The sequence below is a fragment of the Oryx dammah genome, unplaced genomic scaffold, assembly GCF_014754425.2.
Source record: "Oryx dammah isolate SB20612 unplaced genomic scaffold, SCBI_Odam_1.1 HiC_scaffold_2, whole genome shotgun sequence".
Lineage (NCBI taxonomy): Eukaryota > Metazoa > Chordata > Mammalia > Artiodactyla > Bovidae > Oryx > Oryx dammah.
Genome location: NW_024070186.1, coordinates 82,182,491 through 82,199,503, shown reverse-complemented (window position 1 = coordinate 82,199,503; position 17,013 = coordinate 82,182,491). Strand labels below are relative to the sequence as shown.

Below are 17,013 nucleotides of genomic sequence, written 5' to 3'. Positions count from 1 at the left end.
CTCTGGTGGTCTGGAAACACAAGAAATATTTACTAAAATTTGAAGTTAGTATGAGAAATAGAACAGCACTGTCTCTGCTGTGTAGGCAAGCGTCCTCTCCTTTACTGTGTCCCAGTTCTATCTCAAAGTGAAGGTGGTGGATGGAATTTATCTCTCAAGTACCTTCTGCCATCAACATTCCACATGTCTTTAGTGTTTGCCTCTTTTTCCTGCCTACGTTTACAAATCATAAGAAGTTCTGGCTACCTTCCTTGGTTAGACTTTTATTAAATCTTCAACTGCCTAAGAAGGCCAGATCATGTGGCTTGGGCTGCTCTTTAAACTCTGCCATATCAGACAATCTTTGTTTAAAATTATATCTTGTTAATTCATCACGTAGATGTGGAACTTTGTTTTTAATACAGTCCAGTTATTCATGGCTAAGAGTTTGCCACAGAACTTGAGAGTTGTATTTAAAAACAAACAAGCCCCAGAGAAGTAAGCAGAAAGCTTTTTTCACAAACTAATGTACTGTAACAGGCTAGCTTCTGCCTGTAAGTCAGAGAAGGCGATGGCACCCCACTCCAGTACTCTTGCCTGGAAAATCCCATGGATGGAGGAGCCTGGTAGGCTGCAGTCCATGGGGTTGCAAAGAGTTGGACACGACTGAGCGACTTCACTTCACTTTTCACTTTCATGAATTGGAGAAGGAAATGGCAACCCATTCCAGTGTTCTTGCCTGGAGCATCCCAGGGACGGGAGAGCCTGGTGGGCTGCCATCTATGGGGTCGCACAGAGTTGGACACAACTGAAGCGACTTAGCAGCAGCAGCAGCAGCTGCCTCTAAGCGGGACAGCAATTTGGAAAGACTGGGAGTTTCTTTGATCTGTTTGATGCTGCACGCGCAAGTAAAGGAATGATCTGTTTTTTGTTTTTGTTTTAGTCCCTAAATCATGTCTGACTCTTTGCCACCCATGAACTGTAGCCGTCCAGGCGCCTCTACCATGGGATTTCCTGGGCAAGAATACTAGAGTGGGTTGCCATTTCCTTCTCCAGGGGATCAATTCCCGAGAGATTGAGCCTATATCTCTGCATTGCAGGCAGATTCTTTACCACTGAGCCACCTGGGAAGCCCAAAGGAATGACCTGCCTTAGTGCTTATTTAGATGGTAGTCTCTACTGATCTTTCCTGAGTCATCTGAAACACTCTAGAAACCTGCGCTTTTATTACAAATCTAAGATACTCTTTGTTGTTGTTGTTAGTCGCTCAGTCCTGTCTGACTCTTTGCGAGTCCGTGAATTGTCACCTGCCAGGCCCCTCTGTCCATGGGATTTCCCAGGCAAGAATACTGGAATGGGCTGCCATTTCCCTCTCCAGGGGATCTTCCTGACCCAGGCATCAAATTGGAGTCTCCTTCATTGCAGGCAGATTGTTTAACGTCTAAGCCACCAGGGGATCTCCCAAGACACTCTTAAATATCTTCTAATAATTATTCTGTTTCTCTTCACCTTCCTCTCCATTTCTACTCCTTCTCTTAGGCCGCATAAGCACACAGGGAAAAATAAAAGTCTACACAAATAGAAGCAGAAATACCTACATTTATAACAACTCAAGTGATTGTTGGGAAACCATAGATAGCTTCTGTTATTGTTGTTGTATGTGCTCAGTCATGTCCGACTGTTTGCAACACTGTAGACTGTAGCTCGCCGAGCTCCCCTGTCTGTGGAATTTCCCAGGCAAGCATACTGTAGTGGGTCCCCATGTCCTCCTCCAGGGGATCTTCCTGACCCAGGGATCGAACCTGTGTCTCTTGCATCTCCTGCAGTGACAGATGGCTTCTTTACCACTGCACCAGTGGGAAGGCCCATAGATAGTTTACACTGAGATATTTTACTGCAGCACACAAATCACCTAAGTGTTGACTTCCTGGTCTTTGAGAGATGATATTAATTTGTTCATTCATTAAACACATTAATTAAGGTCATAAGGTGAGCCAAGAAATGTATTAAATGTGGTGTTTAGGAAGGTAAAGAGACAGCACTTACCCTTGAGGAGCTCAGTCTACAGGAACTCAGAGGTTTCAGTCTCCCAAAAGACCAGTTCAAGAAATTATGATCTGATCCTCTTTCCCTGTTTTGCCAGTTGGACAAAGGATATTTGTATCATCTTAGTGTAGCTGTATGCTGCTGCTGCTGCTGCTGCTGCTAAGTCGCTTCAGTCGTGTCCAACTCTGTGCGACCCCATAGATGGCAGCCCACCGGGCTTATACAGTGTAGCTGTATAAGAGCACTTAAAAGGTATTTAGTTTACTGTTCAGGATTATTCAAATACACAGACTCGCTGAAGGTCAATAGCTCATAGAATTCTGATCTGGCTGATGGAAAGTGAGCAGATAGTATAGAGGAACAGAGAGACCATTTGTTGACTTCCTTATTCAAAACATCCAAGACTCATGGCTGAGGCATAATTCCTACTACCTGTTTTATCTCTATGACTATAAGTATCACAAGGAGGAGCACTGGATCATTCACACTTTGGGAAATTAACAAAGAAAGAGTGTCTTGAATTTTTGCCTGAATTCTTTCAAACTGTATTAGGTTGGAGGTTGTTGCTTGAATGGGAGAACTAGTATCATTCTGATCCATGAAATGATTGCGCCTTAACCACCTGTCTTACTGATGGCTACCATTGATGATGAGAGAAGAACTGACAGATGGGAGTGGATCGATTTGTATCGTGGTTCCAACCGCTTACATAGTTTATTCCACTGCACAAGTAATGGTAATACTCTCATAGGTGAGAAATCAGGGCAGCACAGCAGACCTGCAAAAGCCAGAGTTTTAAGTAACTCCCTCATCAGTGCACCAGCATTCAGCCGGGTATGTATATTCCCTCTTTAATATTATCTGGGTGAGAAAGCTTGTTTCAAAGAGAAGAAAACCCAAAAAGAAATTAACTGGTTATGTCAAAGTTCTTCATTCAACACCTGATGCAATAAACACTGAGGACCTTTGTGCAGGGACCAATCTGAAGTTGAGTAAGATGCAGTCATCCTAGGGAAGTTCATAGTTTGAAACTTGCATTAACAATGATAAAAGTAGGTCAAAATTCATCAGAGGCATATGAAAGTTTCTGAAACGGTGCAGTGGAGGTTCTAAGGAGAAAGATGTTGCCACCAGTTTAGGGGAGGGTCTTAGGGAAAGCTTGCAGAAAAAGGCATAGAAGGAATTGACTCTGTCATTTAATTTGTAAAGAAAAAAGAAATTACCTATTCACTTAACGAAAACTTTTTTACCCTTCTCCTCCATGGTTTGTTTTGTTTTAGTCGCTAAGTTATATCTGACTCTTTTGCAACCCCATGGACTGTAGCCCTGGCCAGGCTCCTCTGTCCATGGGGTTTCCCAGACAAAAATACTGGAGTGGGTTGTCATTTCCTTCTCCAGGGGATCTTCCAGACCCAGGCATTGTAGTAGCTAACATTTAATTAAGCACTTACTGTGTCAGGTATTTCACTAAGTGCTTGGCCCACTTTATTTCATGTAATCTTCAAAACAACCTATGAGATAGGAATTATCACCTCTATTTTATAGGAAAAGGCAGACAGACCTTGAACTAACAGAAGAGTTTGTATTCTTGGCTATGAGAACCCAGGTAAGAAAAAGCTCTTATATCCAGCCTATGGGATAGAGACAAGTTGGGTTTTGAAGAATTAGCGAGGAAGATAAACCTTTTCTAAGATCACAGAGTCGGACACCACTTAGCAACTGAACAACAAAGAGTAGGAGGCCTCCTAAGTGTCTGAGTCAAAAACCTCATAAACAGTAAAAACATCTGAAGGACCTTGGACTTAGGTAGAATCTGCCTTGTTGAGTATGACTCCATCTCAGGAACCTTGTCTTTTGTCTTATCACTGTCCGCAGAGATTCTAGCACTCTGCCTGGCAAATAGTAGATGCTCAAATTTTATCTGTTGAATGAGAATTTTCACCGTCATTGAACATTCACTGGAACGTGGGGCAATTATTTGTTCCCTTCCTCACGCCTACACTTTGGTTTTCCTATCTTAATATTGGAACGGGCTGAACATCATTAAGACACTATATTAAGTTTAATAAGCTGTTATCCAGGAAAATTTAATTACCTAGTGCAAAAGTAGGAATTTTATAGTGGCTAATGGGAACGTCTGTACGGGACAGGGAGGACACTCTTTTTTATACGTTTAATCCTAATATTTTTGGCAGTCTGTGCAGAAGAGGGCAGAAGGTTGGTTTTACATTCCTTAAGGCGGGCTCCCTCACCATCTAAAGGCGCTGGAATTCTTGAGACGGAAACGCTCGCATAGGGATGCCCTCGCCCAGGACACCGCCCTTAAAATCAGACAGAGGAAGACTTCTTTTTCCCTGAAGACGCTTGGCAATCCCTGCCCCCTAAGGGAGTGGAGGCAGAGAAAGAATACATCTACATCTCTCACGTCTGCCCGAGTACAGATTGGCAAGTGGTATGGAGCGCAGACCTCTGTCATTTATTTATTTTTCTTTCCACTGGGTGCGCTGTCCCTTTAAATGGGGGACGCTGGTGCTGGCTCCGTAACACGGGAGCCGGCAGCTTGTTGATTTCAGAGCTGGTGAATTTCACATTGTTTCCACTTCACTTTCCTCGCCCGGGGGAGGCTTAGGTTGGCTCTACAGCCGCTATAGTCGGGGCCAGCGAGGGCCAGGGGAGGGCAGGGACCTGGGCCGGCTTGGGGCCGCAGGAAAGGGTGTCGGGGCCACACACGCACTCTCCCTGCAGTCCAGATCCTCCCGAAGCCCGTACGCCCGGAGCGCACCCAGCCGGGACCGCCCGCCTAGACGCCGGCCCGCCAGCCCGCCCACGGGCTGGGGTCACAGCCAAGGAGCCGACGAGGGGAGGAGGCCCAGGGGGGCTGGGTGGGGGGGCGGGGGTGGGTGCTGCCGCCGCCGCCGCGGAGCTGCTACTCGGCGCGTTTTGTATGAAGATGGCGGCTCCCACCGCCAGCAAGGCAGCCTCCCTGGGCTGTAACAACAAGCCTGCGTTCCCGGAGCTGGATTTCAGGTCGGGAGCTCGGGTGGAGGAATTGAACAAACTCATCCAAGAATTTACGAAGCACGACCAGCGGGAATATGACGACCAGAGAGCACTGGAGATTCACACAGCTAAGGATTTCATCTTTTCCATGCTGGGTAAGGAGGAAAAAGAGGGGGGTGTGTGTGTGTGTGAGTGATGGGAAACAGGGTAAAGAACCCATTCCCCCTTCTCGTGCGCTCTTTCCTGCTTTTCTTCCCGGAGCCAGGTGCCTGGGGTATAACCCATCTCTGTTCCGCCTTTTCCATTCTTTCTCCGCCGCAACCTGAGCTGCCTTCCCTTCCCTCCTAACTATACTTTGCCCCGGGTCCCTTTTCCGCACCGCCCCCGATTACTGACTCTTTTGTTAATTTCTCGCCGACTGGGGGTGGTAGGCAGGTGAAGCGTTGGTGGTGAAACGGCTCACTGTTGAGGGGAAGCCCTTGGAAGCCGCGCGGTCCAGAAGAGAACCCGCGGCGCCTTCAATGAAGGGATTTGTCTCCGGAGGCACGGACGTGCTCCTTCCCTGCGCCGAGTCTCAGGTCCTCTCTGGAGCTCGGGGAACGGAGACAGCTTGGGGCTCTGGCTCGGCTCCCGAGCGACAAGTTGCGAGCAGTCTTGCGGCGCGGCGCTGTCACGCCGAGCCTCCGGTGGCCAAACTTGTTGGGTGTTCCCTAGTAACCCGCTCGAGTATGCTGGGCGCCCGGAGTTCCTGCAACTTTGATTTGCAAATAGATTTCCCAATAGATTTCCCACTGAAGCGGTTGGAAGCATTTCCGGTGCTTCTCCAGGGTTCTTGCTGATCTCAGAATTCCTAATTCCCAGCTCGAAAATGACCGCGCTCAGACCTCTGACCCCGAGGATCGCCAGCCCCTTGCTCTTTGTGTGCTGTCTGTTCGCTGGCCGAGAGAGGTGTCCTGGGTTTCGAACCTCGGCGACGTTTGGATTAGAATAAAGCCGCCTCTCCCATCCCCCAGCCTGGCACCTACAGGTCCTTAACAGATTGTTGAATGTTGTGTATAGGAAAATAATGGAGCCGGGCAGGGCGATCGAATAATCCCCTAGTATCCTGTAGTTCGGAGTAGTGCTGTGAGAGTCCGCTGGTGGGAGCCTCCCACGTAGCTTGCGGCTCCACCGAGGCAACTCTGGCTGCCATGCAGTACGTGGCCTGGGGGTTAACACTCCACCGAACTGGGACTCCAGTGTAGCGCTGCCTGACTCGTGTCTCTGTGAGCTCTACAAACACATTCTTGGGCAATTTACCAGGTAGTGGAAATTTTCATTGAAAAGGTCTTTGACTGCAGAGGAAGGCTTGAGTTTTTTCCTTCGTCCTGCCATCTATTGGATTTCATCCGCTGCCTCCTATCGTTGCTGGTTCTATCAGAGTGTACCTTCCGTCTCGGTGTGCGTCCTCCCCACAGCCCAAGAAGTGGGTAATACAAGTTGAACGTGTGGCCGCGGAGGGTAGTAACGTTTTGGGAAGTTGTATGAAGCACATTAAAACTTGGGGCTGGATTTTACCTTTTGCTCCATTCTTCCCAAGTGTATCCTAGATTGTATATGAGGTTGGAAAGCACTCTGTTGAGATATTCGACGATTCAGCTGGTATTTAGATAAATGTGGCGGGGTGGTGGTGGTGTGTTTGCGTGTGTTTAAATTACTCCCTAATCTTGTGGTGGGATGGGATTCCAGAGGGAAACTTTACAAGCTTACAAAGCTTTCAGATCTGAAAACCAGCACTGTGCTTGTCAGAAGGGTTGAGGATACACAGAGAATGCTCAGGGCAGTTATTTAAGTTGTGTAATCATTGCCTCTCTTCAGCGTGTCTAATGGAAATTGCCCGTTGTGTTCTTACAGCCTGCAAATCAATTCCGATGTCTCCTGCTCTAGGTCGTTCACTAGGAAAAGGTGCTTGGTCACCATCAGTCAGGGATACTCAAGGAGCAGAAAAGGGGAGGCTGTGGGAAGGGGTTAAGTTTAAAAGCCCAGCTCATTAGGAACTTCTGTGTTAACCCCACAGCTGATACACTGATTTCACAAAGCCTTTACCCACATATGAATGGCAAATGAATTATTGCTTAATTCATTTTGTGTTGAATGTCATGAGTGTGTTGACAGGTAAACGAAATTCCCTTTTATTCCTTTTTACCCACTTGATCTTGCAAGAGTGGTCTTTTTCGCCCCCCTGGGAATCTGACGTTTCCACCTGCAGGAGAGAAAAATTCAGGAGAATGTCGTTTAAGCCTCTTAGCCCTCTGGACACTGGAAGGCAGATGGCGAAACGAGCCTGCCTGTGTGTGGTGCTGCGTTCATTTGTGCGTTGCTTGCTTTCCTTTAATGAGGTGCTGGCTGCTCTAGACAAGTGAAGGTTTGGCGACAGCAAGGGTCCCTGTGTGGATTTACTTTTTCTAAAGCGGATTTTCGCTGGGCTTAAAAAAAACAAAATCTCTTTTTGTGCACTTTGTTTCACTTGCCACAGCTCACAGTCTTTAATGAATATGCGAATGAGGTGTCTTAATAACCCTCAGCTTGTTAAGGTGTTTCAGGGGTGGGACCAGGCCCTTATTTCTGTGAGTTGGAGTGAGGGGAGATATAAGGGGGTTGAGTCCTCCTGGCTTTGTTCTGCCTCTGTTGGAGCAGCACCTGAGGATTGTCAGCAGCTTAAAAACATTATCCCCTCACACAGAATGAAATGACAGGGAAGTTTGGTGCAAACCTCTTTAATGGAACTGTGGATAACACTACCTCTCTTTTTAGGCTATTGGCAGGAGCAGCCACTCTCTGTTTGAGACTTTTAGCCCAGAATGAACACCCCCAGCTTCCAAGATCCTTTTTGTTTTATCTAGATTGGAGGTAACTTTATGCAGAAGAGCAAAGTGGTGGTCTAGACTATGGTCATAAACAGGAACCTGTCAGCACCAGGAAACTCCACTGTCCTATCAAAGCGGAGGTCTGCATATGCTGTGGAGCAGGCCTGAGCCTACCACTGGTCACACAGTGGCTTTGTGGTCTGTCCTAACGGTCTCTGTCCGGAGATTCTGATTCCTTTGGAAGCAGGTGTTTGTGGGAGTCATCTAGACTCGCTTTTTATTTCTCTACACCTTGGTCTTTTTAGAGAATGATTGCTGTTATTATCTAGTTAATATTTGAGAGCCCAGATTGTGGGAGAGGCAGTGCATAATAAACGCCATTTATCAAAATTTAGGGAAATTACCAGAGTTCATTAATGTTTTAATAATACTTGGTGTTTGTATAATCTCTCTGCCAGCTCTTTTGTTATCTTCATTCCTCTGCTGAAATTGGATGAAGACTGGTTATATTCCCATTGAACGATGCAGAACAGGGGTTACGCAGAAGCTAGAAGAACCAGAAAGAAACAAGCAGTCCCTATACTTTCCCTTCAGTCCAAATGGTCAGTACCATGGTGTGGTCATTAGAGGAGTCATCACTTACTGACTGCCTTCTTGGTGCCTGGAATTTCACATAACTTTAGGAGTAGGTATTGCTTTCCCATTATCCAGATAAAGATACTGGAATTTACTAGGATTAAGAATCATCCAGGGTTCCATGGCTAATAAGTGGAAGAGGTTGCTAAACCTCACATTGGCCTGATTCTAGGTCTTTTTTTTTTTATAATTAAGAGTTGATGCATTAAATCCAAAGGAGGGACTTTGTTTAAAAACAAAGCATTCCCTCTTCTTTCAGAAATTTGTTTCTGATTTCAGCTGTAAGTATTAGGGTAATCCAGGCAGCATTTGAGGTGAGTCCTGGAGCAATCTGAATTTGAATATTTTATTCCATAAAAGGATCATTTGTTTTGAATTTCAGGTTGAGAAAATGATGGTCCTTATAATAAATGTTCAAACCTATAGTTCCTGTCTTAGTTTGCCTCTTGCTGGCTAAGTGGTCTTAGTTTTTTCTTCTATTAAACACAGGTAATAATAATTTTGTCTGTTAAACATGGATAGTAGTATTTTCATCTATTAAACATGGATATAGTAATGCATGGTTTCAGAATTGTTATGGGTGCATATGAAGTTACTTTGTAAACCAAAAAGGAAGGTATACAGGATTTTATTATTTTTAAGAAATTGGCATTTTTAGAAAATCTAGTGAATTTACACTAGAATTATCTCTGCAGCTTCCTATCAGAAAGACTACAGAGTATATTTAGAGGTGACTTAGGAGAAGAAAGGCTCTGGCTGTAGAGGGCATGATTAATTCCAACTCACATTACCATTTGTTCAGTTCATATTGTATGCTGGCCCTTGTGCTAGCTACTTTGCATAAATCTATTCATGTAATTTTTTTTCCAGAGGCTTTATAAGGATAAATATCATCATGCCTCTTTTAGAGGTGAAGTAAATGGTATTATCCCCTTTTAAAGATGAAACATTGAGGCTCAGAGAGGTCAAGTACTTATGCCAAAACCATACAGAGGTTGCCTTTGAACCTATAAAAGGATGTCTGACTCAAAAGCTCATGTTCCTTCCACTGTATGGGCAGTCTGTTTCTATCAATTCCGGACCAGACAACCAAAGAGGCCCCATTCCTTGGGGAATGCTGTACCACTCAGTACCCTGCTTAGCCTGCAGGAGCAGAGATGGTCTCTTTTGTCCTGTCTCTCTTTTCTTTTTTTAAAGCTTTCTATTTTGTGTTGGGGTATAGCCGATTAACAATGCTGTGGTAGTTTCAGGTGAACAGCAAAGGGACTCCGCCATACATATACAGGTCTTCTTTACATTCATGCGTTCAGCGAGTAATTACTGAATGTTATACTGTTTGCCAAGCAGTATGCAGGGTCATAGGAATAAAATAGTGAGCAAAAACCTTAATTCATGTGGGAGACCCCTCCCTCTCCCGCTTGCCCGTCAACTCCAAAAAGAGAATGGTTTGCTCACTCCTGTCTGCTTTCAGACCCATGGTGTTTCTGAGCGCTGTCAGATCTACCATATTTTTAGGCACTTTTTGTGTCTACGGAGTAGGCCATTTTGAAGCCTTGTCTTTGGGTGTTTGAGTGTTACTTTCCTTAATGAATTCATCCAGCCATCTTTACTGAGGGGATTTATTGTGAATTTCTGCTAAGTCTTGGTAACTTCCTTTGCGTTCTAGTCACTGATGCGCTCTGGTATCTGTATAAGAGACAAAGTCATCTTTGAAGTCTGTTCCAGCTCTGAAGAGATTATGCATCTGGGGCACGGAAGTCCCTCTACATTTATTTCTGCTTCTAGTTTGAGTTGGTTTCCATTCTCCCTCCATTGTTCTAGGCAGTCACTGCCCTTCATGACAGAAGAGCCCTGGTCTTTCCATGAGGCCTTGTCGTGCCAGCCATTGGATGACGCGTTGCTTGTGATTAGACTGGGCCCCTTTTGTATTCACAGAAATAGTGGAGTCTCATGTCAAACCAGGAACTTGTCATTGAATGTTAGCTCTTTAGACTCTCCTGGAGCTTTTTAACAGTTTGGAATCTCTGATCCCCTTTCAGGCCTGTAGAATCTGAATCCCTAGAGATCCCCAGACTGGCTGCTCAGCACTCCAGCATCCTGTCCCATGATCAGTTCAGCCTGAAACTATGCATTTCTGGTTCAGTAGAGCTGTACATACACACAGTGAGCTGATCCTAGTTGACTTTTGAGACTAGAACTGGGCTGCTGAGCCTAACGAGCAGTTACATCTGCTGCTTCTGGAAGATAATGCTGGAATCCTTCCGTCGGGACAGAGACAGGGAGGGAGGTATAGTGATTGAGATGAGAATGTTTCCTTTATGTCAGAGGTTGTCATAGGGTTTCACATTATTGGATAATTTCCATCAACAGCATAACCCTTTGAAGTAAAGAAGTATGGGGAACTCCAGAATTGGAAAAATTCAGGAATTTGTCCAGGTTTACCAGCAAGTAAGTGACATAGCTGGGACTTAACCAAGGTCAGGCTGATGCAAAAGCCCTTGCTTTCAACAGTGATACTATTCTGCCTTCTCAAGGGACAGAACTGGACTCTAGTCTCAGCTTCTCCAGTAACTTTCTCTGTGACTTTGGGCAAGTCACATAACAGACTCTGAGTCTCAGTTTCTAAATAGTTAAGTTGGGGCAAATAATTATGCCTACCTCCTGTGTTTAGGTGCATTCAGTGCTAAAGCTGAAGATACAAAAGAAGGATGTTTCTGACTTCTAGTACCAGCTCTGTTTTATACTGTGTGGAGTGTATGCTACCCTGAGTCACCTAATATTTTGGGGGTATTTTTGGCCCATTTTCTAGTTACAGAAAATACAAAGATAAAAGTAAAATCACCTCTGAATTCTAATTATTATTAATATTTGATGCACATTTTTTTCTGGGCATCTATGTTTCTAAAACATGCTTACAGTCACTTATACTTGCATATAGTTTTACATACATAATCCTATTGCATATATATATATTTCTTAATAAGCTTAGCAATATGCTATCATCTACTCCGCTTTTAGAAAGAAACTATATATAACCTGTGGAAAGATGTTTTCTAGCCTCTTTCACTCATTTTTTATTTAAAAAATATACTGTTTTGGAAATTACAGGACACTTTGTAATTAACGATTGAGGGATGAAGAATCTTCTTATTGGTGAGATTTAAGGGTTTGGCCTGCCTTACCTTTTGTTTGGGCCGTTTTCTCTATCTAAATTTGTTAACTTGGGTCCTTGGAAACAATAACTTTGAATCTCTGAACTTGAAAAGGGAAGAATTGCATCTTTATTTTTATTGACTGCTAAAAGATGCTTGCTCCTTGGAAGAAAAGCTATGCCAAACTTCGACAGCATATTAAGAAGCAGAGCTATCACTTTTCCAACAACGGTCCATATAGTCAAAGCTATGGTTTTTCCAGTAGTCATGGCGAGATGTAAGAGTTGGACCATAAAGAAGGCTGAGTGCCCAAGAATTGATGCTTTTGAACTGTGGTGTTGGAGAAGACTCTTGCAAGTCCCTTGGAGTGCAGTCAAACCAGTCAATCCTAAAGGAAATCAAAGCTGAATATTTATTGGAAGGACTGATGCTAAAGCTCCAATACTTTGGCCACGTGATGGAAAGAACTGATTCATTAAAAGAGACCCTGATGCTGGGAAAGATTGAAGGCAGGAGGAGAAGGAGACAACAGAGGATGAGATGGTTGAATGGCATCACTGACTCAGTGGACATGAGTTTGAGCAAGTTCTGGGAGATGGTGAAGAACAGGGAAGCCTGGCGTGCTACAGTCTATGGGGTCGCAAAGAGTTGGACATGACTGAGCGACTGAACAACAACTGCAGTATTGCATTTCCTTTCATTATAAAAGTAGGTAATAGACCATAGTAGTATTGGCAGTATCTATGTATCTTGCTTTTGTTGCCAAAAGAAATCATAGCCATTGTCATTTCATATTACAGATGTTACAGACGTCTCAAAAACCATTCATCGCTGCTTTGAAGTTATGGTAGATGTTAGACTTGCTGCTAGATTTTATTGACTGCATTAATAAAGAATCACATATGGTACTCTATCACATATTTGTCTTTTTTAAAGTAAGTTTTGTATTTTAATACAAATTATTTGAAGTCCTGTGTGATTTTATCGTTCATTTAAATATACTTTTTTTTTTTTTTTGCAGGGCTTCCTAAAAGCCTGTTCACAGATGCAGTTAAGAATCTCAGCTTCTAAAGAAATCTTATCTCTGTTTTGTTTTCTTCAGTTCAGTTCAGTTCAGTCGCTCAGTCGTGTCCGACTCTTTGTGACCCCATGCATCGCAGCATGCCAGGCCTCCCTGTCCATCACCAACTCCTGGAGTTCACTCAGATTCACGTCCATTGAGTCCGTGATGCCATCCAGCCATCTCATCCTCTGTCATCCCCTTCTCCTCCTGCCCACAATCCCTCCCAGCATCAGGGTCTTTTCCAATGAGTCAACTCCTCCCATGAGGTGGCGAAAGTACTGGAGTTTCAGCTTTAGCATCATTCCTTCCAAAGAAATCCCAGGGCTGATCTCCTTCAGAATGGACTGGTTGGATCTCCTTGCAGTCCAAGGGACTCTCAAGAGTCTTCTCCAACACCACAGTTCAAAAGCATCAATTCTTCGGTGCTCAGCTTTCTTCACAGTTCAACTCTCGCATCCATACATGACCACTGGAAAAACCATAGCCTTGACTAGATGGACCTTAGTCGGCAAAGTAATGTCTCTGCTTTTGAATATGCTATCTAGGTTGGTCATAGCTTTTCTTCCAAAGAGTAAGTGTCTTAAAAATTTCATGGCTGCAGTCACCATCTGCAGTGATTTTGGAGCCCCCAAAAAGAAAGTCTGACACTGTTTCCACTATTTCCCCATCTATTTCCCATGAAGTTATGGGACCAGTTGCCATGATCTTTGTTTTCCGAATGTTGAGCTTTAAGCCAACTTTTCCACTCTCCACTTTCACTTTCATCAAGAGGCTTTTTAGTTCCTCTTCACTTTCTGCCATAAGGGTGGTGTCATCTGCATATCTGAGGTTATTGATATTTCTCCTGGCAATCTTGATTCCAGCTTGTGTTTCTTCCAGCCCAGCGTTTCTCATGATGTACTCTGCATATAAGTTAAATAAGCAGGGTGACAATATACAGCCTTGGTGTACTCCTTTTCCTATTTGGAACCAGTCTGTTGTTCCATGTCCAGTTCTGACTGCTGCTTCCTGACCTGCATATATAGGTTTCTCAAGAGGCAGGTCAGATGGTCTGATATTCCCATCTCTTTTGTTTTCTTCTCCCAGCTCAAATGCCGCTTGACTCGTGAAGCTTTCCTGTATTTCTCCCAGGAGGAAAAAAATTTCCTTTTCCTTTGTGTTCTTCTAATCCCTGGTCCCCTTTTATAGCCCTTGCACTATTCCCCATGCTATAGGCTAAATAATACCTGCTCACTTATCTTTGCAGCACTGAGTGGAGTTATGTAAACAGTAGGTACTAACAGAGTTTAGTGACTTGATGTATTTTAAAAGAGCCCTTCTGTGCAAAGCTTTTTATATCATGCAACCCACTCCAGGCTTCTTGCCTGGAAAATCTCATGGCCAGAGGAGCCTGGCAGGCTGCAGTCCATGGGGCTGCAAAAGAGTCAGACACAACTTAACGACTAAACAGCAGTTTAAGGCACGGGTGCTTTCTGACATTGTCTCTTTATAATTGCTGCCTCTCATTAAGCCATATTATGACATCTTCTCTGGAGTCAAGGATGGAAAACTTGATCTGATCTCTGTTTATGGTAGGGACTTTTCTTCTTAGATTTTAATGATTTATCCTTGAGACTTAGATAGGGTGGTTTAAGAGATGTCTCAAGTAATTGCTGTAGCTTGTTGTCTGAGAGCAGCAAGTGGTGAATTGTGGAAACGTGCCCTTTCTTGTAGATCCAGATTTTTCTTCCCTGGGCATCTGGGTACTTGTGAACCTCTTGCATGCCCATGCTTGGGGCTTCAAAGGATGCACAGAAAGCATAAGTCATCTTTCCCATGAAGGTGTTCCTTGTGCTTATCAGTCAGCCTCCAGGTGTTTGGATGCCTATTCTGGAATCGTAATTGCAGCAATTATTTATGATTATAAACTACTATAATTTGTCATCAATTTATTTTTGTGCAGTGCTTTGTAAATTACAGTACATTTTTGTGGATTACAACATGCATTAGCATCTGGTATGGTGTGGCTTTATTCTTTGGACCAGCCTCTGAGAAAGATTGTGTAGGAACTAGTAACCTCCATTTACAGATGGGAATACTGAGATGCTGGAAGGTGATATGACTCAGTTGGAAGTTATAGAATAGGACTCCACCCAGATCTCCAGTGTTTTCTGCTCTAGCACACAGCCTGCCAAGAACCTGTGGCTTTTCTCCCCAGACAATCTTTCATGGTTGCTGAGGTGAGTCTGTGTCCCCAGCCCAGGCAAGGGTAGCAACTTTCATACCTCTCCAGGCTTTTCTGCTCTCTCCTGGCCCAGGGGTACATAGTGGGTGAGGGCACCATGGCTCAGTGCATGCCCTACAGATGTGCATTCTTCATGTCTGGTTGTTAGCCTCGCTTATCTGGTTCTGAGGGTCTGTGACAGCATTTACAATGGACCTGGTTGACTACTTGCCAGCTGAGTGATCTCTTTTAAGGACAGTTCATAATTATGCCATTATGTCAGGCCCTGTCTCCAGGAAACAGCTATCTATTTTTCGTGCACTTAAGTGCCTTTTCATGAATTCCCTTTGCATGAGATAAAGAGACAGATTACTAGGGACAGTGCTGCTATGAATAAAGCTGGCTTGGGGGAGCTGTTATTCAATTTGTTTGTTTTTTTATATATTTTTTCTCAACGCAAGAAGACATGTTTACTACTTGTTGTCAGTAGTGAGAGTTGGTATAAATCTTATTTAGGTTTCTGTTCTGAGTATTTAAATATCTGCAATGTGCATAGAATTAAACATTCATTCATTAATTCATAAATTCACTCAACATATGTTTGAGTGTCTGTCATGAACTAATGTGATTACTATGGTGCAACTATTATATCATAAGAGCACAGAGTGGTGAATAAGAGAAGCAAGTCTCTCATAAGTCTTCATGGGACTTAGGTTCTCTGGGGAATTCAGCAAGATATAAACACACAAGTAGGAATGCGTGCCAAAAAATAAAAACAAAAACCACAGATCATCATGATAGACAGTAACTGGGTAGGATGGAGTGAAGAGTCGTAGAGAAGGTTTCTCTGGAGTAGACAGATTTGAACTAAAAGGATAAGAAGGACCTGGTCATCTGAGGACAGATGAAAGAGTATTCAGGTAGATGGAACAACATGTGCAAAGGCCCTGGGGTGGGTACATTTGAGAACTTTCAAGGGTGCTTAAATTACAGCAAGTCTGACTTGGCCTCTACAAGGTAGAGTGGTCTGTGTTCAGATTAAGCCCATGGTAGATGGAATGAACTGCCTGCCTTGGAATGGAGCAAGTTTCCTGCAAGTGGAGGTTTCCCAAATGGGGCCATCCTTTGTGTGGGCTCTTATTGGTAGCATTCCAGGACTGGAGGAGAGGGGAGACAGTGTAGAAAAGTTGCATTCAGTTCAGTTCAGTTGCTCAGTCGTTTCGGACTCTTTGCGACCCCATGAATCGCAGCACGCCAGGCCTCCCTGTCCATCACCATCTCCCAGAGTTCACTCAAACTCAAGTCCATCGAGTCAGTGATGCCATCCAGCCATCTCATCCTCTGTCGTCCCCTTCTCCTCCTGCCCCCAATCCCTCCCAGCATCAGAGGCTTTTCCAATGACTCAACTCTTCCCATGAGGTGGCCAAAGTACTGGAGTTTCAGCTTTAGCATCATTGCTTCCAAAGAAATTCCAGGGCTGATCTCCTTTAGGATGGACTGGTTGGATCTCCTTGCAGTCCAAGGGACTCTCAAGAGTCTTCTCCAACACCACAGTTCAAAAGCATCAATTCTTTGGTGCTCAGCTTTCTTCACAGTCCAACTCTCACATCCGCACATGACCACTGGAAAAACCATAGCCTTGACTAGGACCTTAGTCGGCAAAGTAATGTCTCTGCTTTTGAATATGCTATCTAGGTTGGTCATAACTTTTCTTCCAAAGAGTAAGCGTCTTTTAATTTCATGGCTGCAATCACCATCTGCAGTGATTTTGGAGCCCAAAAAATAAAGTCTGACTTTATTTCAACTGTTTCCCCATCTATTTCCCATGAAGTGATGGGACCGGATGCCATGATCTTCATTTTCTGAATGTTGAGCTTTAAGCCAACTTTTCCACTCTCCTCTTTCACTTTCATCAAGAAGCTCTTTAGTTCCTCTTCACTTTCTGCCATAAGGGTGATGTCATCTGCATATCTGAGGTTATTGATATTTCTCCCGGCAATCTTGATTCCAGCTTCTGCTTCTTCCAGCCCAGCATTTCTCATGATATACTCTGCATATAAGTTAAACAAGCAGGGTGACAATATACAG

At 44.1% G+C, this 17,013-nt stretch overlaps 1 protein-coding gene and 1 long non-coding RNA gene across 2 annotated transcripts in view; one reads left to right on the top strand and one right to left on the bottom strand.

Annotated features, from left to right (window-relative positions):
* Window positions 1-4,480: 4,480 nt before the first annotated feature.
* LOC120872768 lies at window positions 4,481-5,905 on the bottom strand. Its single transcript, XR_005723329.1, has 2 exons — window positions 5,422-5,905; window positions 4,481-5,176 (listed from the first exon to the last, which is right to left on the bottom strand). It is a non-coding gene; the product is annotated as an uncharacterized LOC120872768 (long non-coding RNA).
* The window catches only part of MB21D2 (Mab-21 domain containing 2), a 131,537-nt gene continuing 119,138 nt past the window's right edge, over window positions 4,615-17,013 (top strand). Inside the window, exon 1 of the mRNA XM_040253382.1 lies at window positions 4,615-5,180. Coding sequence (XP_040109316.1) covers window positions 4,970-5,180 — 211 coding nt within the window. The 5' untranslated portion in view covers window positions 4,615-4,969. The remainder of the gene's footprint in view (window positions 5,181-17,013) is intronic.